Here is a 26,681-nt window from a genome sequence, read left to right as displayed (position 1 = left end):
AATTTTAATATTACGCATTGTAAAATAAGAAAAATTGGCCATCTATAATAAAAGAATCGGTTAATAAAGGACACAAAATGCAGCAACGTAGCAAATTTGGTTGTGGTATCACTGAAAATATAATTTTAAGGAAAAAAGATTAATACACGTAAAAGGCAACACTACTTTCATTCGGTTTTGCTTCAAACAACAGTTAACGCCAATTTACATTTCAGGATTTCGTAAAACACAAGTTACGGTAACGCTATCATTTATGGTAGGAATGTGAAAACAAAAAAATAGTCAAACATTCTTAAAATCGTGATAGTGTTTGGCATTCCAGAAATTTAAAGCGTGTAAAGTGTCAAGTTTATATATTCAACGAAGGGCTGTGTTGTGTCTATGCAGGGTAGACAAACAGGGTTATTGGTTATGCACACGTCCACATCGTTCTGCTGTTCGTGATAGCAAACTAAAATAAATTTGTGAAAGTAGAATTTTCTTAACGTACATAAAGCCATAAGCTAATAAGTAATAACATAGAGTTAAAGCTGCCATGAGCACAATGGAAGAAGAGAATAAAAAGTGAAAAGCACCGACACGGTAATTGGCATATGGAAAAGATTCAAGAACGAGATTTTGCAACAAATGAGTAAATCTTTTCTCCTGTTTGTCAAAGATATTCTTTAAGCAATGGCGGCTTGGAATAACCATTTAAATCGGAACAACCACAGAACTTTGCAGAAGAAAAGTTTAAAATGTGAACATTGCTTAAACATCCCTTGGAAGCTTGGTTAATTGCATGGCTCTCGTAACAAAAAGACAGTACGCCGATACAATACTGATTGTTCCCAAATTTACGGTCTAGCGACCAAAGTGCACAATTACTCTCGTTAAAACTGCGATATGAGAAACACTTCACGGTAAGTCCAACTCCGTAAATATTGCAGAAAAAATAAAAAAAATAACATAATTAACTTCATTAGACATGCGATCGAATTTGTTTGTTTATCATAAAAGGGAAATCGTAGAAGTACAAGCAAGATATCGCGCAAAAAAAACGACAGCACAAGGTATAAGCTACTCTGCTGCTGAATATCCAGCAAATGACTAGAGTTGAGCATGACTCGGCCAATGTAATAGAAAAGTGCAGCTGAATCAAACCAAATGTTAAAATCGAAGCAAGATCAAATGAATAAGAAACGACCCGGTTAGCAAAGCCAATATAATAAAGCAAGTTAATAACCAAGATGAATTAAACAAAGGACGATACGTGTGTTCGTAGTTTTGTTAAGAGGATTGATAGCGCGTTATCAACAGCAATACAAATTGGCTTCTGTGATTCATTCAATTGCAAAGGTACTAGTTTCTTCCACGGCAATGACAAGTTTTTCCCAAAGTACAGCAAAGCTTCTATACGGAGGCAAATCGATCCGATTAAAGCAGGTATGCGCCCTGAAAAAAAAACGACATATCAACAAAGTCTCTTTTCATAAACAAAAACACTCTATTACTGTTAATTAATTAATTATCAATGGCCAGTACTACCGACGGCGACGTGTATTACGCATTTTTTGGTTAATCACAATGCTTGAAAAACAGGCAAATACCTCTTTGGTGAAAGTAAATTTACCATTTTTGCTTAGATAATTAGGTAACTAATGTTAGATAGGAAACTTACTTAAGTAGGATACTTTTGAACAACTTCAGCAGAAATAGTCTGATAAGTCCAACTTTTATAATTAGACTGATTTATAATAAGTAATGGTTAACAAAAGATTTATTTAGCATAGGACTCACAATGAAATTGCCGTCAAAACAAATGAACCTCTCCACCTAAAGTGTTACAACAGCTCACCTTGGCAAGCAATCGCCTTTCCCCCATTTTTCGATACAAAATCTTTTCGGGCCGTTGGGTCCTCTAAGGGCGGCAAAGCCTTCAAACGGAATGCTGCTTGTCCCAGTAACAAACTGGAGCAACCTTAACCTACGTTCGTTGTCAAACTTTTCGACGGCCAGCCAAAACCACTGAATTACTGGATGAAGATCGTAATAACCTGCAGAATTGAAATTCGTTATGGAATAAATCGTTGTCGATTGGAGGGCGAAAGGTCTGAAAATATTTTACACATTAAATCGTAGAGTATTAGCCTGGAAAATTTCCTATGCACAGAGAAAATTAACAGTAACATACCTCCCCTGTACTCCGTGTGCTGCCTCCAGTCCTTCAAATCAATGTCAGCTGTGCCGCATATAACCAGTTCAAGTTCGTGTGCATCGAAAACGGAGACCAGTCGTAAGTCAATGACTTCATTAAAGCCCCTATGATAGATACGGGAATTGGCATAAAGAAGTCATTAATAGCGATCATATTGACATTGTTAGTTATTTTTAAAACGTCTACGCAAGTACTTTATAGAATATAACAAAGCCCATTGCTTAAAGTGAGGGGCAAGTCCAAAAACAAGTTGGCCAGAAATCAAAGAGAAGTTGTCAGTAAATATACTGGAGGGATTTGTAGTGATTAAGCAGTTATTGCCATAAATAATTGGCATAAAGCGCAAATTCATCGCTTAATTATGATGAGGATGCGGGCTCTTATTACGTCACAATAACAGAAACGACATGGATGACTCGGGTGTTTAGATCAAGTATGAACAGAATGTTTCCTGTGATAGACAAGAGTATAATAGGTATAATTATAGCGTACTTAAGTTTATCAACAAGAACACTTCACTTTACTTCACTTTTGATTTACTTTAAATAAGCCTAAACTAGCTTACCGTTGGTGTATTTGTTTTGGTAATTGAGAGATGCTAACCTACAGTAGTCTTGGATGTTGGCTCTAGCCTCGTCCGATACCGGTGACTGTGGTCAAAACTGGAGTGGTTTACCAGAGGAGATTCCTACGTTGAAAATACCTGCTACTAATCACCTACCTATGAAGACGTATTCCATCCAATCCGGGTTAGCTAGCCTACCATATCTCACACAAGCATCATCATCGGGCATATTGTTTTACATTGTGGCATCATAATGACCGCGGTCTTGGTCATAACTGGTGGTCAAATTTGCAAAACAATTTTGGCAATGACTGTTTAACCACTACATATTAGTACAAATTCTTTCGTCAGCATGTTTACTGACAACTACTCTTTGATTTAAGGCCAACTTGTTTTCGGACTTGCCCCCCACTTTAAAATTGATCAGTCAACTACAGAAAAGTGTAAGTCTACTGTAGTGACTTAGACAACTGCAGTGAGCATTGTTCAATAAAATAAATCAAATTATAAAAATTAAGTAATAATTTATACAGCGACAGTAAAGTCAGGTGCTAGGACTAGGTGTAGGGTTAGGTGAAGCACATGGAAACTTTTACGATAATACTTACAAGAAAAGAAAACTATGATTTTACTAACACTATCTTGAGTTACATAAATATTTTTGACGGCGAAATTCAAACTAGGGCACTAAACACAGGTTGAATATAGTAGACAATAATTTGAGAAAAGTAGATGTTTTAAAATTTAAAGCAAACATATTTAATGTGCGGACGTATGTGGTTTTCTTCGGCGAAAACCGTGACTTCCGTCGTGCTGACTCGAAAAATGGTTAGCCAGTAATCAGAGAGCACTTCTGTAAGAAATATGAAGGTTATTATTAGCCATACGTCTACCTGATAAGCATGTTGGTTTGCTCCAGGGTTCCTCGCACCACCCTCCACTTAACCATAAGCTCAATGTATTCCTTCTTGTTTTTCTCTGTCACTGTAACGTTTCTGCCATTTGGTTTTAAATCCTTTTCTTCGATCTAAAATAGAAGAATTCGGATGCTTTTGCCATTAAGTTCGAAAATTAGCCTTCGTATTTCAGTTTTTACAGTTCTAACAAGATCTAAACCCAGATCCATTACCGCTATCTCACAGTAATAACCTATAGAACTTAGCTGGGATTATGGGATAAACAAACAAAATGTGCACTCGCACCTTCCCAAACATTTCTTCATTGACAGAGAAGGTGAGATCTAAAACATCAGTAATGTCGTTTTCTTTCATCCAAATCATCGACTGATAAAACTGCTCATCAACATAACGGAGATCGGATAGATCACAGCGAGATCGAAGCAACATCTTGTAGAGAGGACGGGTAAAGAAGGCATCCAGCAGGCAATGGTGAACAAGGCAGAGACCGATAATGCGGCCGGCAAAACGAAACCTATTTTTGCAAGACTGACTTTATTGTCGCAGAATTGTTTAAATAAATATTTTATCTTTAACAAATACAAATAATGCACAACAAATCAACGTTCACTAAGTAATAAGCGTAAAGCCAATAAAAAGTAATTTGTGTACAAAACGTTGATGTATGTTATTCAATCACGAGTAGACAAATGTGTGCCAGTTGTATAAAGTTTAAACGCTTACCACTCCAAGGGACTGTCCACGAAAGCAGAGAGCGGACTGATCTGCACAGTGTAGGTATCTACGGCCGAATATTCGAAGAGACCATAATAAGGATTGAATAACTCGCGCGAAATGAGAAAGAAAAATTCTCGAGATGGGCCACTTAAAATAAATTTTCTTTGAAATTGCAGTAACTTGCAGGGTATATTGGCTGGAACTTTGACAAAAACAGTAAAGCACAAATGAACTAAACCCGTTCATGATACCTGTAATCCAATCCTTCTTCTCCGATAAAGGAAACAAAGAGTTTGCTTCTCTGCAATTCCTTACGTGGAAGAGCCATCACCTTTCGAAATGCCTCCTCTAAAAGATTGTTTCGATGCACAGCCAACCTATTTTTTTAAATTGTGGCTTAAGCATAACACTTCAGGTTACTCACGTTTTAGATGAAAGTTTTTGAAATAACTTAATTAATACTCTGCTTCTAAACCTTTTAAAAAGGATGCATAGAAGCAAGACACAAGTAAATGGGGAAGTCTTTATAAAATGTAAATAACTACGTTGCTGTTAAAAACTTACTTTATTTTGCATGGGCCCTGGCCATATCCTTTCTGCTCCAATTTCTTGTAAAAGTTTCGGAGTTTTGATTCGAAGTTTCTGTGATTGTGAATATGGGTGGCGTTGGAGGAGCGGGATCGAGAAGATGCTGCAAATTCAATCAAAATTATGTAAGATTATGGTTACTGAAAAAAAAAATTTTTCTGGGAGAACTTGCCTTATTTATATATTCATTATTGCATATGTTCAACGTAAATATTAAAAAAAACTACCGTATTTACTAGTCTAAAATGAAAAATTAATGTCTCCAAATATTTGATTCCGCATCAAAACATCCTTAGACTTTTTTAATTAAATGCAAGTGGCAATCTTATTTTGTAGCCCTAACGAATCAAGTATTGGTATTTCTCTGGCAAACATTATGTCTCAACCAATGTTCCCTCTAATTTTTCACGTGTCTGAGCAAACACACTAACTCCCTGAGCGGTCCCTTGGACCACTGTGAGCAATATCAGACGTGCCACGTGCGCACTGTGGCCATTATTATGCGTTTATTCTATTTTTAATTCAGGTTGGCTTATTTTCTTGTGCGCAACACAGATTTTCTGTGCGCGGAGACCGTGTCAACAGTGCGCATTTGCGCACGCGCGCAGCTTAGAGGGAACATTGGTCTCAACTTATACGGTGAGAAAATACCCAGAAATCTCTGTGGCAAATATGTCTACTCATAAAAATTTATCACCAGGTGCAACAGAACCACATGGCATGAGGTAGTTTTGGTCACAATTGATTTTACGACGATGTTAAAATGACAATAAAAGATCGACAGTAAACGCAAACAATAGCCCAGCAAAACGAGCCGGACTGCAACAAATTCGTTGAACAAGCGTTAAATTAATGCAAAGGTGATATACATTTGCACGCGAGTTACTCGCTTAAAATTCCCGGTCAAAATAATTTACAAATCAAAAGGTTCTTGTGTAAAGTTTTAAACACGTATGTATTTCAGAGGTAACTCCAGGTCCACTTGGGCTCATAAAATATTTCGTGTTATGTTCAATGACACGATTGACTACCACTAGAATCCAAACAAAATATACGAATTGCAATCAGATTAAAAAGCCGGAGTGAGTTGGTGGTTGTAAAAATTTTGTATTTAGCGTTGACAGATCATAACGAAGCAAAGCCACTGCAAGAGCTAAAAAGCAAAAGAAAACATCATGTCTTTACTCGCACTGTGGCTCAGTAGCCAGAGGGACTCACTCGCTACTGCTTTTATAAAACAGTGGCACGAAACAAGTGATTTTGCAGTTTGCATATACTTGTGTACGGTGTTCGTAGAATTGAAATCAAGGAAGTTTAACTTTCAAACAGACGAGTAAAGTAGCCTGCTAATGAGGAAAACTGATTAACAGGCAGACAGCCAAATAATTTTTAACAGCGTGCAAATCTATGCTAACTGGAATTCTATCGACTTATTGAACAACACTGAATTAACAGAAAAACGAAAGCAACGAACCTGGGGATGAAGTAGGTGACATGCGGTGAGCAACATGGGGACGTTCGGCTAAAACTGGTCGTGGTCGAATTTCCTTCATAATTGAACATATAGAGGTTACATGATTTGTCTGCTTCAATTCAAAAATTTAATCTAAAATTGAAACTTCAATTGTTTAAATCCTATACACACTTTACAAGGTGCATTTCAAATAGCATTTTAAACATAAAAGTTAAAAACTCAATTTGGGATAAGTGGTAAATCAAGCACATTAGAAATCTGGCATCTGGTCTGTTTCCATTAAATGTTTCAATTGCAAATAATGTTGATGTTGAAGTATACCTGAGGCACCACAAAGGCCATAATTTCATTTTCAAACATGCTCAACATCATGGTCAGTTGCATGCTGTTCCCGTATCTGAATGCACAAAACATCAATAAAATCTTTCATTTACTTTGCGTATAAACACTTTATTTCGGTTTTCACCAATTTCTACTTTATCGATTTTGAGTATAATAAAAAAACTTAAGTAACACGACATCACCTCTCTAAGGCCGTAATTCCGTCCGATCTTATATTATTAATTTTTTCTTTGAGAGAATTGCTCGTAGCAACAGCAGGATAGCGCTCTTTTAATATGTCAAGAATGTTCGATTGTTTCAAAAACGCAACCTGCGATGCAAACTTTTTATAAATTAAACGCTATTTTAGTATGTTTTAGTGTCTAAAATCATTGGAAACTGGAGATGCCAAAAATGGTGTCTGTACTTAAATTATATATAAAAAGAAGGCATTGGAAAAGATACCGAATTACATATTGTCTAAAATAAATTCAATCGTTGACTCAGCACAAAATGAAGTTGAGAATCCAAGAAAGTGTTGAAGAAGCTTGTTATAAAACATCGCACCATTTTCTCATTGTAGGATATTGGCACTTCGTCCTCCACCATTGGTGCACTGGAACAAAGAGAGTCGGTTGACCTGGAAAGCGTGGACTCTTCCTCTATGACACGAGATCTGGATGAAAGAGTGCTGTTCGGTCGGGGAGCAATCGAGGGCGCATCGGTTGCCAAAGGTGATTGAACCGGAAGGCGTTCGGCACTTACTTCAGTCTGTACACACAAACTTAAATTTTAACAAAATGCTCGGCTACGAGAAATGCATTGTATCTAGGCATCATTTACAGTTACTGAGCTATATTAAGCTTGTTTAACCTCCTTGGGATAAGGCCGTTTTATTTTACAAAAACATCGCTGCAAACAATCACCTTCGACGCCGCCTCCTCGTTGGCAGGAGATGTATTGCCAGTATCTTCAGAAGGTTGAAACGGCAGTCTAAGAAACAAGTTATATACCTATAACGAATTTTTTTTAGCATATAAACTACATCTGAAGTAATTACAGTGGAAGTTTAGTGCTTTAGAAGTGCTGGGTATAGTTGATATATTAATACGCCTAAAAGTATGCAGATAGGGTGCAATATCGCGTGTTGAAAGGGGTTAAACCCACAAAAAGTGCCAAAAATAAATACTCTGTCGTCATGTTCTTCATCATAAAACAGTATTAAGCGCGACAAACTGCAATAATTTGCCGCCCACAGACTGCAACGGCAACGGTTAGCTTAAAAAATATGAGCCATTGTGTTCGGATTAACTTGACTTAAACTTCTTGCAACTCAATAGTCAATTGCTTTATGTGTGACTATAAATTTCAAGAAAAACGTCACATAACAAGCAAAACAGTAACGAGAAACGTCTTCCTAGTTTGTTTGCGCAGTAACAACTGTTTAAAGCAGACGCTAATCTTAAAGGCTTGGATCCTACCAACCCACGGCTTTATGTCAACATACTGTGTTTTCGCGATTAAGGTAAAGAAACAGAGTCCGACGAGTTCAAGGATTAACGCACTATATTGGATACACTGTGATTAAGTTCTTAGGTCATACCACCAGCAAATATGTACAATGTATACACACTACACATTCACACCGTCGGAATTCATAAAAAAAAATACAATCATTATCAAGTCGTGGTAACAACCCAACCACTTTGGAAAATCGAGTTTATTGGTAGTAAACAAAATAATGAGTAGCCATCTAGTCAGACACAGACCAAATAATAATAAATAGTAACAATGGCTAGAACGTTTCTTCAAAAATAAATTTTACCTTGGGTCGATGAACGTGGTTAGTCGTTGGTTGTGGTCAATAAAGAAAGTGCTTCCGGAACTATCCTGCTTTGATTCCCAACCTTTTGGTAGTTCTTTTGTTGTATCTGCAAAACTGGGACAACACATAGAGAAAATTTGTAAAAAGTAGCAACCTTTGAAAATAAACTTCGTGGTAAAGCCTGGATAAATAAAACCGAAACACAGCGAAGTAAACGCGTTTTAAATTTTGTTTTCAGCCTTTGAAATTTTTGAAAGAAAACAACAAGAGCTCTGGTTACATGTGCTTCACATGTAACCACTAACTATACACGGAAGTTTGAGACATATGAAGGCGATAGCAACTATCAAAAACTCAATCTACCACTGTCTGAGCTTCATCGTATTGAGATAATTATGGTAGTAATAACGCACGTAAGATTTCATAAAAAGCTGGATGAGTTGCTAAGTCTAAAAGTGGCGTGGCTTATCAAACATTTATGACAATTTGACAAACCTAACAGCAAGTGCAAAGATTAACATGATGAAAGTTCAGTAATACATGGTTCACAAAAGCAAATGACATCATTTGTCTTAACTTAATGAAGAGTACTAACCAGTTAATGAACTTTACAAGTTCTTTATTATGCTGGTATTCCCAAAAGTGTTCCTTTCCTCTATGAATCTTAGTAATCATGTACTTCAGTGCTGTACTTTCCATATATAAGTTATATGCTTCCTAAAAAAGGTAGCAAAATTGCAACAATGAAAAGAGTCAGACATCTGGAGTTAAGCGTATACTATATGTGGTATACAGGAAACAGGAGTAATGACCCAGATGGACATTGTTAATAGCAAAAAAAGAAAACACGCTTTCCTTAAGTGTTAGTTAACTTCACTTACTTGGTTGGTACTAAGCAGCATCTTAAATTCTGGATGACTGATAAACTTGAAACTTGGAGTGTTTTCTGGATTAGAAGGAATTGCAATTTCTCTTGAAGCAGCATTGTTTTGTGATAAATCTGTCTGCTTAGCAGAGGTGCTTGCAGGTGGGTCTTGAGCTGGTTAAGCACCACAGATATATTGCAAGCCATCATATTTGATACATACAAAATAGAAGTCTATAAAAATATAACTTTCACCTTGCCGTGAAGTGGAAGGAATATCTGATGGAGATACAGGACTATCCTCCTCAGCTTCATTTTGCTCCAGTACTGTTTCCGGGCAAGTTCTCTTTATTACCTCAGGAGCAGAAGAAGCACCAGGTTCATGGTGCATAACCCGCTTAATGCTTTGATATCTGGTTGATAACAGCAATGCTTTGATATCAGTTGGTAATAGCAAACTCAATATTTGATCTTTTGCCAAGACAATTCGTTAGGCGGCGTGCGACAGCATTGGCAAGGGTGCATTAAACAAGTGGTTAGCACTGCAATTGTATAAAATAGGCAATAGTGTTCACCTTCTCATTGCCCTCTCATAATTTCGGTCTCCTTTCATAGAGCTGCACTGCCGACTGCGACACAGTTTTCGGGGTGACACAGAGCTGAGTGCATTGAGCAATTCCTCATCAGATTCAGGGATGGTTTTAAAAGCATCCGATCCAGACGAAGGGGTTTCAGTTAGCTTTGGCCGCTGCCATTGTGTGATACGATTCACATGATCAAGGTAAAAAATACGACCATGGCGATCACAGCATGCTTCCCAATCTAATAAAGAAAGATAGAAAAGGAGATATAAAGGGGTGGCAGTTCCAATCATTGATCTAAAACATAAGGGATGAGTGAAACAAAGTGAAAAGCACTTCACAACAAAATGTAAAAAGTTTTAGACCATAAAAATACACGCCCTATAATTGTGTGGCAGTAACCAATCATTTAGCGAAGGAAAAAATATTACTACTAGTCTCAAGGTTTTCAATCAGCAGTTGTTAATTTTCCACAATCCTATATTAAATCAGAACTATGAGGGCAAGTAAAAAATGTTCCGCACATTGCTGTAGAGCGCACTCTTGCTTTTCTTTTTGGTGCAATGCTTTTTGCGCGTGCCAACTGTTGTGTCATGTGATCATGATCAGTTGATCTACTTGTTCGATCGATCTTTACAGCTGTTGGTTTCAGTTGATAAAAATGGCAGCTCCACTAGCACAATGCACCAGTGAAGAACGTGCAGTGATCCGATTTTTATGGTCAGAAAGCATATCAGGGGCTGAAATTCACAGGATGCTTTTAGCACATTATGGAAACTGCGCGCTACTGAAAAGAACTGTGTATGAATGGATTGAGAAAATTAAAAGTGGCCAGACAAGCGTGAAACATGCAAGAGCAGGACGTCCATCAACCTCTACCACTGACCAGAAGACTGAGAGAGCTCAAAGGTTATGCTAACTGTTTTTTTGGGATTTAAACGGCCTATTCTGGAAGACTACCTGGAAAATGGGAGCACAGTCAACAGTGCAAGGTATTGTGACATGCTAGCCATCAGCTTGAAGCCAGAAATTCGCACCAAACGCAGAGGCCTACTGTCAAAGAAAGTTTTGCTGCTGCATGCCAACGCGCACCCACATACAGCCAGAAAAACTATTGAAACCGTTGACAAACTGAGTTTTGAAGTGCTACAACATCCTGCAAACAGCCCAGACGTTCCACCTCTGATGCTTTCCACTTTCCACCCAAGATGCTTTGCGAGGTCATAAATTGTCTTCAAATGAAGCGGTGCATAAATGGTTGTATGATCTACCAAAAAAATTCTTCTCAGATGGAATTAACAAGCTTGTGGACCGCTGGAATAAGTGCATTGAAAAAAATGGGGATTATGTACAAAAATGATGTATTTCTTTTATAATTGTTGATGTTTAAAATTTTTGACTTGCCCTCGTACTTTCGGTTAAAACAGAAAGGCTAGATATTTTCAAGGACATGCTGTCTATAAATTGCATTTTTGACATATATGTATATATGAGTTGATAATTATCATAGTGTTATCGCAAAGAATATGCAAGTATTACCTTAAATTAAGCGCATTTTAAGATTTCCGATTCCTTTATGAATCAAATTAAAACTTTGATATTTGGAGCATTACCTTAAAGTGGGGCGCAGTACAATTTTGGCAATAACTGTTTAACCACTTCATATTAAGAAAAATCCTTTCACCAGTATGTTTATTAACAATTACTCTTTGATTTAAGGCCAACTAGTTTTTGGACTTGCCACTTACTTTAAGCCAAAAGTTCAATTTATGGAGTTGAAGAAATTTTAGTTTAGAAAATTGTTTTCAAAAAAGTATGCAATTGGTGAAAACTTTTTTCATAGATAACCTGGCAATAGGCGATAACACGTGAGTGCTACAAAGCACCAGTTTGTTGATACAGAAACCATTAAGTAGGCAAAACATCAAAACCATGTGCCAAACTTACTGGGTGGTAAACCTTCTTGTGAAACCTCTTCAACTACATCAGATGAATCACTTGTTCTGTAATTTAAATTAGTGCACCATATAAACTAGGTTACATAAAAGCGTAGGCGTAGCAATGAAAACCAAATTGGCTGAAAAAAAGATTATTCGACCATGGATACTTTATGCCTGCTGCAAATCAGAAAGTGTTTTTTGATAATTTTCATTAGTTTGAGATGTCTAATGAGCCAAGTAATATGCACCTGCTTGCCAACCTATGCCTTTTCAAAGCACTGTCAGCTAATCTGCCACCCTGTGATATTGCTGCCACCCCAGCCTGTGTCGATTCCAAATATGTTGGTGAACTAACCCTCTGATTTCGCGTTCGAAGTAGTTCATCTTCAATTAAAGCTGCAGTTGACCTCGATGGAAAAGAACTACTCAAAGATGTGATTCCTGTTAAAGAAAGGTATATTTTAGATGGATTTACTAATTGACTTATGCCCTAATAAGCTCAACACCAAACAAAAATAACTGGCAAAGAACAAATGCTCACAGAAGCTCTTACATTGTTTTAAAGAATATGTATTGATAATCTACTTTTGAAAGAGCAGCTAACCTGAAGATATTCCAGATATTGAAGAGTGTATAGGTGAGCCTGGTTTTCTCGAGTTTAATGAAATCGGCAGTGACGATCTTCGCTTTAACAAGGCAGCAGAAGAAGAATCGTACGTTATTGGTGAAGACTACAATATTTGACAGAAAGTTATGTTAGTTATGTCACGGAAGTATGTGAGAGAAAACAAAGACAAAAGATTCACATTTAACAACAAAAATATACTGAAAGTTACACGAAGGTTATAATTATTATATGGATACAAAATAACAGAGATGAACATGTTTAATGCAAACTGATTACACCATGGTCCAATGGACTGATTGGGCTCAGAGCATATTGCGCACGTGAGAAAAATATCTTCCTGACAAAACCGGTATATATTGGAGATGTGCGCCAGAACAATATCATAAAGGTCAACCCAAATGAACCTCGAATCTGATGGCATCAGCGCCAATTGATAAAATTTCATCAAAAATTTTCAAATTTTGCTTGTAAGGTGACATAATTGCTAAAAATTAACGACCAAATGGTGATTAGAAAAGCAAAATCCTTATGTAAATGAACTTCAATGAGAAATATTGACTCTGGTTTAGCTTAGACAGGAAAATAAATGATCATTTCTTATCAATGTCGATGAATTTTATTGCAACATTGTATTCGGGTTCGTATTGACCCATCCCTAGTACATATGTATTAAAGAAAAACTACTTCAAAGTTTCCTCAAAACATATGTAAAGATAGCATAAGATGCATCAACTCTTATTAAACAAGCGGACATGAAGTAACCAAGATAAACCATACTTGTCTAAGCCCACAGTCTCTATAAACAATAGCAAATGAAATTCTTCATGTAAAAGCCAAGCCTTTAAAATTTTGTGCCAAGTAACAAAAAGGCTGATTGTGAAAATTGATAAAGGCTTCAATTGTTGATTAAATGTGATTATTTGAAACAAGAGCAAAAGTGATACAATAACTAAACAATATATAAAGAAATTTGTTAATTGCAATGCTCAACCAACCCCGAAAAGCACCTTGACCTAACCATGCTTGATTTAGCTGCATCACTGGCCTATAACTATATCATAAGATACATTGCTGAATGATTGCTAATTGCTATGCCAAAATATTTACCCCACAATTGTAAGAAATCCAATAAAATCTTTGCCAGATTTTTAAACAACTATTATTGTTATAACTACTGCAATATTATTTGGGCTATATGCAGATTTCACATGCTCTGGATGCTGTTCCAGGTTAAATGTGACAAGAGCAAATTAGCTTAAAAAAAATTACGTAATAATTGTGTAATTTTGTTTTAGGTCTGCAAATAGGCTAATTCAGAAATTATTCAAATATACAGACAAATGTAAGGATAATAGGTAATTTTTTTGTACTGTAGAGCACATATCAGTAACTACATGAATTTTACAGTAAAACAGTATACTACTGCTGAGTCTTAAGTCATACATATACGCAATTTTGTCCAAAAGTATGTGTACAAATAACAGCATGCGTTAGAAATAACCCAATCACAGTAACAACAATACAGCTGTAGAAAAATTGCTGCTTTGATTACCCACATAAATACTTACACTATGTAAATATATAGTTGCACTGCACTGTTTGCATTACAACTATCACATTGAATAAAAATGCAGTCTAAATTAATAATTGACTTAACTCTGAACAATCTAGATCAGGGTGGTCCAAGACTGCCAGCACGAAGGGCGACATTAAGGTTTGATGAAAACATTGCGGGCCGCAAATAAGGGAAACTCTATAGCCTAATGCAAGCAAAGGACTGAGTTAATGATCTAATCGCCCTAACGTTTTGCTGCACTTCTTGGTACTTTCTACTTGTATGCGAGTCCAACAAAGAGCAAAAATCATTGCATACGTTTGTGTCGTCAAACGATGCAGTGACGTTAGCCGTAAAAAAGCATTGTCACTCCATAATAATCACATATTGACTTTCACTTCAATGATGTACGACTTATCTTGGGCTGTGGGTTAATGTAATGCATTGAAATGAAACGTACTTGTGTTTTAACAACTACTGATTTTGCACTGGAAAGTACGGTATAATGAAAGTGTCCCCAGCCCATGTGCCAGGGTTTGGACCACTCCGATCTAGATTATCTAGTCTCCAATGCTTCACACAGTGACAATAAAATTTTATGAGCAACCAAGCACAAGAAAAATTCCGTTCTTCTAAAAAGAGAAAATAGAAATGTTGGCTGGAATAAGTGGAGCAGCTTATATTAAACTAGTGGTTGACAGGATAATTTTAGTGCAGATTGACATACGTCTCGGATGTGCCCAGTTTACCATGGCCCCTTTGCTAAACCTCAGTACAAAAAGATGCTTCCAAAAGACATGCCTATGTTTACATCATAATCCTGATCCTAGAGATCGAGTTAAAAATTTCTTATAATGGAACGAAGTTATTAAAGCTATAAAAGTGATCTGATTGGGTCCCATAGTTTCAATAGTTAGCACACTATATCATATCCATTTCAAGGAAGTCAAAATTACTTTATAAATATAATAACAATAAACATATTGGCACAAAATCAACCCATATTAAAATTTACATTATTGTGCTAACCCCAATGTTAGGGCCCCAAATCTCATTAGATAATGAGATTTGGGGCCCTAACATTGGTATATCTCGTGATATCACGTATTTACAAAAAAATATAACTCATTCAGTATGTTTCAAAAGACTGTTTGTTGTCCATGACCAAAGTTTGACAGTGTAAAGGATAAAACTTAAAGCATTACGCAAAAGTAAGACAGGAAGAATGGCTTAGACAAAAATAACAAAGCGAAATTTTCATTTTTTTTCTGTAATAATATATACACAATGCAATTCGATGACAGGAGGGAGATAAAGTTTAAAGCTTACAATGTAGCATACTGTGTCAGATGAAGGGTTTTCTGGTGTTCGGTGACGTTCAATTTTTACTTCAACGCTGAAACCAGCTAACTGCAATGCTTCAACAACAGTAGCATGTGATGCTTTAACAACAGAAACATTGTTGACAGAAAGTAAGCGGTCATGAACTTTTATTCCAGCCAAATCAGCTGGTGACGCTGCTTCCACCCGAGTGACATAGATTCCCTAAATAGAATTTAAAATGGAAATCAAGCCTGTTATTTTTTCTACTAAGCAACCAACTGTACAATAATAACATACCACAGCCTACCTGAAAATACTCCAATCGTACATGCCACGATATTCAAATTTACACTTTCAAGTTTCATTTTACATATCATGGTAAGTAGTGACAAAAAGTCAGAAAGGAGGCAAAAGGTGCTTGCATGTAAACACATAATTAATTTACCATTTTTCTTAAGATTAAATGCTTTGATTCAGCTCCACCAACAATATTGAATCCCAAATGGCTGGACTTATCCTGACGCCGAATAATGAGATCAACCTAGAAATATACAATTTTCTTCATTTATGTGCCGGTATACAAATGTTTAAAGCAATGCTCACAAATAGCAAGCAAAATGTGATTTAGGAATTTTCTACTTTATGGTATATCAGAACAAGTAAATAAAAGACATGCGTGAAAAGTTTAATACAATATATAATAGGCATACCAGTGGTGGTACAGTATAATGTATATTACATGATTTAGAAAAAATGACTAATGGACATGTAAAATATGAAGGAATAACAATAAAGATCATTTATATAGTTCCTTAATTCCAGTTTATCATACCTGAATTGATTTCATCAAAACAAAACGATAACAGAATATCTAACATACATTTATATGGTACTACAAGAGCAGACAAACTGCCAATTCATACTCTATAAAATTATTCAAACAAGTCAAAGTATAAATGGCAGCAGAGTACTTTTACTTAGAGGCATATTGGGACATCATGTAGCTTGCACTATATATTGCCCTAGGGAGAAAGACTAGTTGTCATAAGTAACCTTATGCTAGTTTGTTTATTGTCAGCCACCAAAAAAGATCAAAGAATTTCAAAATGCATATCTGAGTACATTGCTAGTTGTCAGATTTTACACTTGACTTTTGTCAATGTGTATTTTTCTCTAGATTTAAAGTAAAAATATATTAATAAAAAATTTAATTTTTGTTTCCATCAACAATTCTCAGCAAAACAGGTATGGTTTCCAAAATATTGTTTTGAGTAACTTATAAAAAATTGATAAAACTCTTTTCACAAAACACACTTGTTTAAAAAGATCAGCATGCTATATACCATATGTAAAAAAAAAACTTTCTCTTCCTTAATACCATGTTTTTTATGGGCTCACATAAAAACATGAATTTCAAAAATGGTATAAAAATTACTTAACAAGCTATAATGCAGTGGTCAGCAAACTTTTATTACAATTGCCCAAGTTTTCACTTCGTTGGTGAATGAAGGCCTAGCACAGGGGTGGGCAAACTGCGGCTCGCGAGCCGCATGCGGCTCTCCGGCATGTTTTTTGTGGCTCTTCTAGTCGAATCGCAAAATTCCCAAAAAATTGTAAAGGCTACCAAGAGTACCGTTTATGAACATTTCTGTCTATTTTTTCTTTAATTAGGCCAGCATTTCGTTTATGACGTAACACTAGACATAGAATCAGACATTGTTTTCAGGTATAGATTCTATAATCTATGGCAAAGGTTGTCAAAGTGCGCCTCGCCGACATGTTTTTTATGGGTCTTCTAGCTAAAAAGTAATACCCCAAAATGACTACTAATAATATAATAACCAAATTGACAATCATTACTGATTTTGCGGCTCGCTGGTGTTTATATTTTTCCGCAAGTGACTCTTTCATTGAACAAGTTTGCCCACCCCTGGCCTAGCATCACATACGAAATATATCATAATTAGCCTAATGCAGTAAATATTGCTAGCTAACTAATAATTTCAATGCGCCTTTCTCTTTTTCGCAGCATACATTATTTGTTGAAGCTATTAAGATATATTGTTAACTTTAATTCACTTTTAAAAGGTTAAAAACCGAATTACGTGCTTTCCACAGATTTCAGCACGATGATCTAACCTGTAATCAACATACAGAATACAAATGAAAATACACTAGCATCACTTATTTTAAGTTGTACTGCGGCCTTGAAACTAAAATGTGCATTAGTTTGTGCGAGTGTGAGTTGGAATCCCAGCACTAGCTGACTATACACTGCTATAGCATGTCAGTTCTGTCTAATTGAATTTAACATCATAATTATGAGATGTGAAATTTAGATTCAGCTTTCACAATTTATGGAAATTATCGTTTTATCGATACTGATAAAATAAAGCTTAAACCTTTGCATATAACTGTTCACTGACTGAAGTGTAACTTAGATATCCTTTGAACACTCACTGTAAATTGTTAAACTATTGTCCAAGTAACAGTTGGTAAAGATAGGTGGTAGGGTAGTGAATGATTAGTGTTATAAATAAAAACAGACTTGCATTCTCAATATGAAGTAAGAATTAATACTACGTGAGTGGGAGGTTGCTGGTTGTTTTTTCCAGAGGTTTGCGTTATAGCTGTAGTTAACCATAACTGAAAACATAAAAATATCAAGAAGTTTCTCGCTGGCGCTCCAAGATAACCGGGCTAAAAAAACACTGAAACTATCCCTCAGCTCACATTTACTTGATTACAGGATACAATATGCAGCGCATCATATTTTGCCTGAAGGCCCATAATTGGGTCACGGCCCACAGTTTGCTGACCATTGCTATAATGTGTGAAACAAGAAAGGAGAAAAAGTAGGACTGTAATATTTTTGCACTGTATACAATTTCAATTCCATCTACATAAACCATGTGAAGAAATGCGCACAAACAAAAAGGTAACTTAAATCACTTTCATTATTCTTATGATTACAAAAAAACATTTTTCTTACCTGAATTAAATCAGATGTCTGACCAATACCTGTGTCACCTCTTTTTAATTTAGCAGTTTCAACTGCAGCAACAAATTTCAAAAGGTTGAGTAAAGTTTCTTTATCTCTTTTGTTCTTTGATATAGTCTTGCTTGAAGGTAAAGGCAGTGTATCATGCACAGGTTTACTACTTTGTTTTGAACTAAATGGCTGGCTGAAAGTGTGTTTGCCTTGCAAAGAATCAGAGGTGGACATAGTATTTGTGCTCATATCATCAAGCATTGATACAGTAGTTACGTTTTCGTGAGCATATGTTTCATTGTCGATTGGTTTTCCGTTAGCATGTACTGCACAACTAAATACATCATCAGTACTTGGGCAAGGAACAGTATCTGAAACTGTTTTAATGTCATAAGATAATGATTTTGTTGGGATATCTGTAGAAGATCCAACTGCAGATGGCTCATTTTCAACAAAAGTACCATTTGCATTGACTGCACTAACAGCCACTTTCGCCTCTACAAGATCTAATTCAACATCATGTTGTTCTCCATTTTCTGTTGGTAAATCACTTGACACTTCATTTATTGATGGTTTTTTCTCCAGCCCAGGTGTTACATTCACCACAGGATTGATGCAAGATTGTGTATACTCTGTATCGGGACAGCTAGAGTCAGCACAAAAGGAAGTTGTTGAATCGGCAGCCATCATTTCCAGGTTATTTGATTGGTTTACGTCTGCTTTTTCATTCGTACATAATTGGATTTTACTGTTTGTTTCATTACACAAAGATTCATGATTGCAGTCAACATGGTTGTCACAAAAGCAGGATACTTCCTCCCTGAAATGTATGGTGATGTAATTAGTGTCTAACAATATTCCTAAATGCGGCTAAAGCATTTTTCTGGTGTAACCTCACCTATAACTTACTCATAAATACATGTAACATGCATTAACAAGTAAACAAATGCCTTTAATTTAAACTCACACACCTAAGTGGGATGCTTTGATCAGTACTGGTGTCATTGCTTATAGCAGAAGGTACTGCAGTCAAACACACAGGAATGTCTGATATTGGACTCGGAAGAGATGATGACAAAGCAACTCCATTTGGAGTGTTGTCTTCTGTAGAAAAGAATGCAAACATTAAATATTAATTTCAGCCGCTAAATTCATAATACAATCAAAAATTGAATGAAAATCATAAAAGACAACGACAAAACATCAGCATTCACTAAAAATTGGATTCACTAACAAACTTCACTTCTAAGCCTTAAACAGTACTTTCAAAGCCAATAGCAATTTTCTACGCATTAAATCTATCTTAGTCTCTGTTAATTATATAGATAAAACAAGGCCTGAATACAATCAATTAAATCACACACTGATAATTTCTGTCCAGAAATAATGACACCAAAGCATAACATTCACTTGTGCAAAATTGAGATTGTTAGTTCAGGCAAATGAATTATTTGTTTACAATCAAACAAATTTTTGAAATCCGCAACAGTATTGGATTGTTTGCTCACAAGAGGCAATCGCTTTCTAAAATAAGCAGATTTTTGCTAATTTGGAACACTAATGTATTTTTAAAGTACAGTCTGGGTTTATTAAGTAGCACATATTCTAAGTAAACATTCCATTCCATCATAAGTTGCTACAGTATTGGTAAACATGGTTCACCTTGAGCGTCTAAAACTGCATCTAATGCACTTGAAAGACTGTCCTCCTGAGCACCATTAGATAAATTTCTTGGAGCAGCTCCAAAACTTATTTCGCTAGATGAAACACTATTTCGTTGGGCTAAATTATTATGTCCATTGCTAATGCTGCTAACTGGATACAAACTTGACCGACCTAGTTGAAAGAAAAATGCTTATTTCCTGATCCAATGAATTAACTTTTTTATAAAAAAACTAATAATCCAACATTTGAGGTTGTATTAATTTTTACACCAATACGCATAGAACAACAGACATTAATAAATAATTATTAGATATCTTACCATCTCCAACTACAAATGATAAGCTACCAGATGTGTTATCCAAAGGAGTACGTTTTGACAATGCACCAGTATATCTTTGTTCACTGACAAGATAGATAATATACTTATGTATCATGTAATTTACGGAAACCTGTTCGAAAAGATAAACTACATCAAAATATAACTTTTGACTTAAATACCTGCAATTTAATCTTTCCAAAATTTCTGTTACGGGAACCTCCAATTTGCCAAGAAATCTTCTTAGCACTGGTCTTCCTCTGTCAAAGCGATCTTTTACTTCAAGTTCAATGATATCAGACTTCAAAACTTGAATATAGAACTGGAATCAAAAAGAAATAAAAACGGTGATATCGCAATGCAAAATGCACTTAAATACATAAAAACCAAAAACTATAAGCTAATCACAGTACAAAAAGATTTATCAATTACACATCGGAAGAATCTCATTACTCTCATCAACATACATACAATTTAAAATTATTGCATATTTTTAGCTTGAACTATATGTGATAACCTATAACTATATATATAACCCCAATACTTATAACTTGCTAATTAGTACAAATGTTTGTAATAGCTATTAGTTAAAATAAATAAATAAAATAAGTCAAGTACTTGTTCTTTCCATGTTGGGTTAGTGGTACCTTCAACCTGCTTTGTGTGGTGTTTCTGCTTGTGGTGAGCATATTTCTTGCAATTAGGTCCTGGATTAACTCGCAACTTAACATAGGGATCAGGGTTGAAGAATACGCCCCTCTTCAAATTGTAGCCACTCAAACCTAATAGAGAGTTTAAATTAATTCCAAATCGAAAGAAAGATATGAATTACATGAGTTAATAAAACATAACCATTCATCACACTTGTAAACAATTCTACATGAATGCAGATAAGATCATTTACACAGAGTAAGTCTGGTTTCGAATACACATTCCTTTTCAGTTTTCTCATTGTTATTGTGAACACATTACAAAAATCACAATGTAAATACCAGTAATAGTGAAGGATAAGTAAGTGTTGCTGCTTGAGTTGTTACCCTCATGAGTAGATGGCATCGTTGATTGAAAGATTCATGAAATCATTATAATTCATTGATCAATTCATCAATGTTGGGTGACAAATATGTCAATTACTGGTAGCTGCCAATAAGACATATATCCAAACACTAACAAGTTGGCATTCAAATGAAATATTTAAAGATTTAATTAGGCTTACTGAGTTGTTACCTACTGTACATTCACCTGGACACAAAAAAATACTCAATATTTATCATACTAAAAATATAAAAGAACAGAAATGCTTAGCTGCTCCTGTAAACCTAATTCATGACAGGCTATATATATAATATTATGCTAAATTGCTAAGAATGTAGAGCCACAACTTATAAAGGATTGAGGATGTATTTACTTGTTTGCACAGGCATAAAAATTAGTCACATAGTTTAAATCACTTACATACCAAGTATTCCATTCAAACAACTTGAAGCAAGCAAGGTTAAAATAATAAAACTAGATGCTTTGTCAAATATTAGAAAAAATCCAGGTCCACATGAAACTAGATCTGTATGTATAAAGTCAAAGTAATACACATTAACTATTGAAGCTCATCCAATCTAGACTTGCACTTCTTTCCTTATAGAACTTGAAATGCATATTTATTTCGAAAGTTGGTAAGAGCACTTGCAGGTTATGCTGAACTTTAATCACTCACTTTTACGTATGGTTCAGCTTTACTATCTTTTCGATGCACTGAAAAGGTGAATGATGCTTACTTTCCTTCTCTGTGTTGCTTTACTTTTACCTTGTAGCTTTAGCCTATACCCTAGCAGTAGGGCATCAATTATCTGCAGTTTGCTGGAGCCTTGCCTAACAAAAGTGTGCAAGTGCAAATACAAGTGTGTTGTTGTACATCATAGATAAATTAAAAAATTAATGAAAAAATAGCTATGTGTATATAGAGTGTTTTAAAATGGTCCATTCTTCGCAAATCTCTTGCATTTTCTCTCGTTAAAGATATCAAGGATAATTTAATTAACCAATGAATTTAGTCAGTATGTAGCCTAGGAGGTACTGAGACGATATTGTGTATTCACCTTTTATATTCCATATTCACCCTATATTCATCTAAAATAGCCTAGTAAACTAAAGTGCTGAAACACCTATAGACAAATAGGCCTAGACTAACCTGTGAGTGTGACCAGGTATCAGCCAAAAACTTAAACTGAGCTCATAACGGTGTAGGCTCTAGGGATATCCAATTTAAACTAAAACATAAACTTACTTGAAATCTAAAACAGCATTAATATAGGCAAGCATGTCTTCAAAGTTTCATGCATGTAACACGGCATTCAAGATTTCAAGGCATTTATAGAACTAACGCCGCTAGCAATTAGGCCTATCTGATCTTGTATATAGGCCTAAGCTACCGTAACTATTCGCTGATCAAGGTATAGGCCTTCGTAAGCTTTTAGAATTTTGTGCGCTAAATAAACATTGGACTTGTATACACCTGTCTGCCTATAGCCTACCCCGCTAGCCTTGTATGTGGATTGCCCCAGTTTAATAATAATATGGCTCTTAGGCGTCTTGCAAATGTGAGCTGCAACAATAGCATACAGTACAGTTGATGCACTGACAGCTTAGCTAAACTACACTAGGACTGCTGCAACAAACGCAATGACGCCCACTTTCTTCAAAGCGCCAAACCAGCAGACTATTTTGTTTCAACGACATTGAATAGTAACAAACTAACAACAACGTCCCAAAATTGAAGACAAGTAAGTCACTATCGTGATCATGGAGTTGCTCAACGTTTGTATCTTATTATGCATATTTATGCGATTGAGTTCGTTTGTTCATTTATGTATGGTGTGCTTGTAATATGTTTTCGAATGTTGGTTGTTTGCCAATGCTGTAGCTTGTGTTGTGCCACTCGAACACTGTGTCTGTGTCTCTGTGACATTACTCCCCCCGGCTGTTGTACCGTGCTGTGCTGTTTTTGTAATTATGGCGTGTTACTTAGCCTACCTGTGTTTTCTCTACTGCTTCACGGTACCAACGGGTTTCCAGATTAGGGTTATTGAACTGAACAGATGATCTGTTGAATTCACCTTTGGTGGTTACGTTTTAGCTTTTAATTAAAATGTGCCCTGTACGTGAAGAATCGTTGTGGTGTTTTATTTGCATCCCACAAATTAAATAATAACATTCGGCCAAGTGGTCTGGCAGTTAATTTCAGAACATACCTGGTAGTGCTAGGTGATAAAAAACATCATGTCACACTTATAATATACACTCTACAATCTGTTACCGTGCAATATGGGGATAAATAGTACAAACAAACATCATAACGGGAGATAATAATCACTCTGAATCTTTAGCCGACATCGCGATGCACTACGCCATCTTGAACGTGGTCCAAACCATCAACCAAACTGAACTGTATGCAGGTAATACATTCATTGACGACATCATTTGCATATCTTTGAGAAAGAAAAGAACGGTACGTATTAAAATTAACATTACCGAAGCATATCAGAAAGTAGCCTACGTTTGAATGTTAAATTCAGGGGGTGTAAAATCACCGCTCACGCCAAAGAAAGTGTTGAATACTTGGATGTCCTACACATCACCTGTCGCGAGCCACCATTCGGCTTTGTTACAAAAACTGCTAAAGACAGATGTTTCTCTAACGGTTTATCCCACCATCCCACACACATTTTTAAATCAAATGCCTTTTCTGAAGCTATTCGTACGCGCAGACTTTGTGAACGAGACGTAGATTTCAAGAACAGCTTATCAACTTTGCAAACCAAATGCTTGCAACCAAATTTCCCAAAAAAGATCACTTATGATTTCATCACATATGGTCCAGGCTGGACAAAACGTTTTGGCCATAAAGGACAAAATCAAAACAAACCAGTACAGAGAAGAGTTGTATTGGCTACACCATTCCCTACTCTTTCAGTCTCACCGTCAGAGAAAGAAAAGTACAACCCAATGCATCGGCTATTTATAAACGAACTGCCACTTTAGATAACATTTTTACCAACTACCGAACACTTACGCTTTAAGATCTGCTTACGGGGTATGGTAACTCCATGGTTATGCTAACTTGGAACAAAATTTTGTTTCCAAAATTGTTTCATGGAACAAATTTTTGTTCCGAAAATGGAAAATTTGTTTCTGAAACAATATTTGTTCCGAAAATTGTTTCGATATTCATTTGATGAATGGTAATTGAAAACAATTTTTATTCCAAGATAAAATTGATGCCGACTTCTAAATTCCCCGGAAGTTTGTTTCACAAATGTAACAAATTCTTGTTTCGAAATTTGTTAGGAAATTATGTAGATTTGTTACGAAACTTTCCGTTTCGTAACGTAATGTTTCGAAAAATGCCCACAAAACCGGTAGGTCGGGACTTTGCAGTTAGAGTGCATAAATCTGTAGTAGGCTACCTGTTACTAACGAAATTATCTCTACAAACCAAACAACGTTACCGCAAAACTTTCGGTATTTACGTTACCACCTGTAACAAATGCCAAGCACAAACCATGAATTTGTTTCTAATGATGGTAATGACGATAAAATGCCATTATTAAAACACTGAACATAAAGCTTCCATCAAAAACAATTAGGATTTAGCACAATGATAATGTTACCTTTGTAGAAGAACCAAATATCAACAACCTCAATCATTGCGAAGCCAAATGTTTACGCCTTACGCAAGCCAACCTTAATATAAGTAAAATGATTTTGCCTCGCGTTAGATGATGTTCTACTTTTTGTGGTGCTGATTTATTTCCTTTCGCCCTCAAGTTTCCCTGCCACTCGCCTTTGCAAGTTTTTCACAGGCCTTCGGTTTCCTTAGCTTTTTACGTCACACTTTGCAGTTTGTACCTGGTTCATTTACTACTCCCATTTAAGCAGATCACAGCTTTTCTGTTTGCTATAGCTTGAGTACAGTGCATTATTATTATTATTACTTTAACAGTTTTGGCTACTGCAGTTTTTTATCTATTTTATCGTTCAGTTTTTTTATTTACCTCTGGTTATGTTTATTCTTTTCCTTTTATTGATGCCACAGACTGATGATGCCCACTGTGGGCAAAATAGGTTTGGTGGTGTTTGGTGTTAATTTAAATTCTACTCTTTTTTCTTATAAGTCTTTAGCGAAATGACAATGAAGCGCCTTGTTGCCAACACGAGCAGCTGAGAAGCTTTGTTTCGTAAAAAAATATAACAGCATTTCCCCGCCGAGGCATTGTTTATATTAAAGCCATAGTTTTGAAACAAGGTCAACAAATTAACCAAGTGAGACACACCAAAGCGTCAAGAGTAAACCGTGACATTCATCTTATTCTTTTCGTATGAAGATATTGATATCAAATAGTGTAATTGCAACGACTTGCATCAGTATTCACAAAGTAATAAAATCTAACTGAAAAGTAGGCTACGAATGCAACCACGTTTTAACTGAAGTTAAATGTCAGCCAAAAAGCAAATGGGAAATATTCATAAAAAGTTACGAATGGTCTTGACCACTTGTGAAGTTTTCCGAAGGTTTTGGCAAATTGATGAACATTTTAGTCACAGATAGCCTACAGTACAACAAAGTCGGTATTCATTACCAACTTTTTTCCTTTTTAGCAATTTTTACTAGCCTAAAGACTGACAATATGTCATGCAGAAAATTTTCTCTGAGAAAATTGGCTGCACGCTTATAAAATGACACCCTTTCTTGTTTAGGTACAAATGCTCATTTGCCGACTGCGCAATAATGGGAATGTGTGTGCCATCTATTGCCCATGACTGGTGGGAAACCAGCAGTGGATTATAATTCCTATTTGTTACATTGCAGTTCATCATCTTTTGGTATATAAATGATTTTGTCGGTTTGGCTGCAAATGCTGTCTAAGAATAGACGTCAGCAGTTTCAAGGCTATGCACACTTGCTCTTCCCTGTCAAGGTCTTTGGACCTTTCAGTTTAGGTTACAAATCACTACGGAAAATATCACAAAGGCGTAATATTTCTGCTTTTTGCAACCTATATTCTTGAACTAGTCTCACATCTGGCAAATGAAGTGGATTGCGTTTGATTCTCTCAAATCTCACCGAGAAAAGCTTGATGTAGCAAGGTAGGACTAGGTAGGCGACCATTTTCATTGAACAATTTAGTTCGTGGAATTGTAACAACAGCTTCTACCTA

At 35.9% G+C, this 26,681-nt stretch overlaps 1 protein-coding gene across 4 annotated transcripts; it reads right to left on the bottom strand.

The window, feature by feature from the left end:
- Positions 1–160: 160 nt before the first annotated feature.
- Positions 161–22,680, bottom strand: LOC143451384 (E3 ubiquitin-protein ligase HECW2-like). Of its 4 annotated transcripts, XM_076951881.1 has the most exons (32): positions 22,181–22,679; positions 21,929–22,030; positions 21,462–21,609; positions 21,088–21,251; positions 20,652–20,791; positions 20,473–20,555; positions 20,151–20,324; positions 19,460–19,592; positions 18,489–19,308; positions 15,942–16,037; positions 15,503–15,718; positions 12,595–12,721; positions 12,239–12,431; positions 11,998–12,053; positions 10,045–10,291; positions 9,725–9,882; positions 9,486–9,643; positions 9,200–9,321; positions 8,605–8,718; positions 7,706–7,772; positions 7,347–7,550; positions 6,983–7,110; positions 6,780–6,855; positions 6,459–6,531; positions 4,961–5,087; positions 4,648–4,773; positions 4,403–4,543; positions 3,965–4,193; positions 3,656–3,789; positions 2,174–2,301; positions 1,838–2,036; positions 161–1,434 (listed from the first exon to the last, which is right to left on the bottom strand). In XM_076951881.1, the coding sequence occupies exons 3-32, from the start codon at positions 21,523–21,525 to the stop codon at positions 1,323–1,325; spliced, it is 4,809 nt and encodes a 1,602-aa protein (XP_076807996.1). In that variant the 5' UTR covers positions 21,526–21,609; positions 21,929–22,030; positions 22,181–22,679; the 3' UTR covers positions 161–1,322. The 4 variants fall into 4 exon arrangements, with proteins under 4 accessions (XP_076807996.1, XP_076807997.1, XP_076807995.1 ...); XM_076951882.1 differs by having other exon boundaries at positions 21,925–22,680; XM_076951880.1 differs by having other exon boundaries at positions 21,929–22,679.
- Positions 22,681–26,681: the final 4,001 nt, after the last annotated feature.

This window comes from Clavelina lepadiformis, chromosome 4, assembly GCF_947623445.1.
Source record: "Clavelina lepadiformis chromosome 4, kaClaLepa1.1, whole genome shotgun sequence".
NCBI lineage: Eukaryota > Metazoa > Chordata > Ascidiacea > Aplousobranchia > Clavelinidae > Clavelina > Clavelina lepadiformis.
The sequence above is the reverse complement of the archived record's forward strand: the minus strand, read 5'-3'. Positions and strand labels throughout refer to the sequence as shown.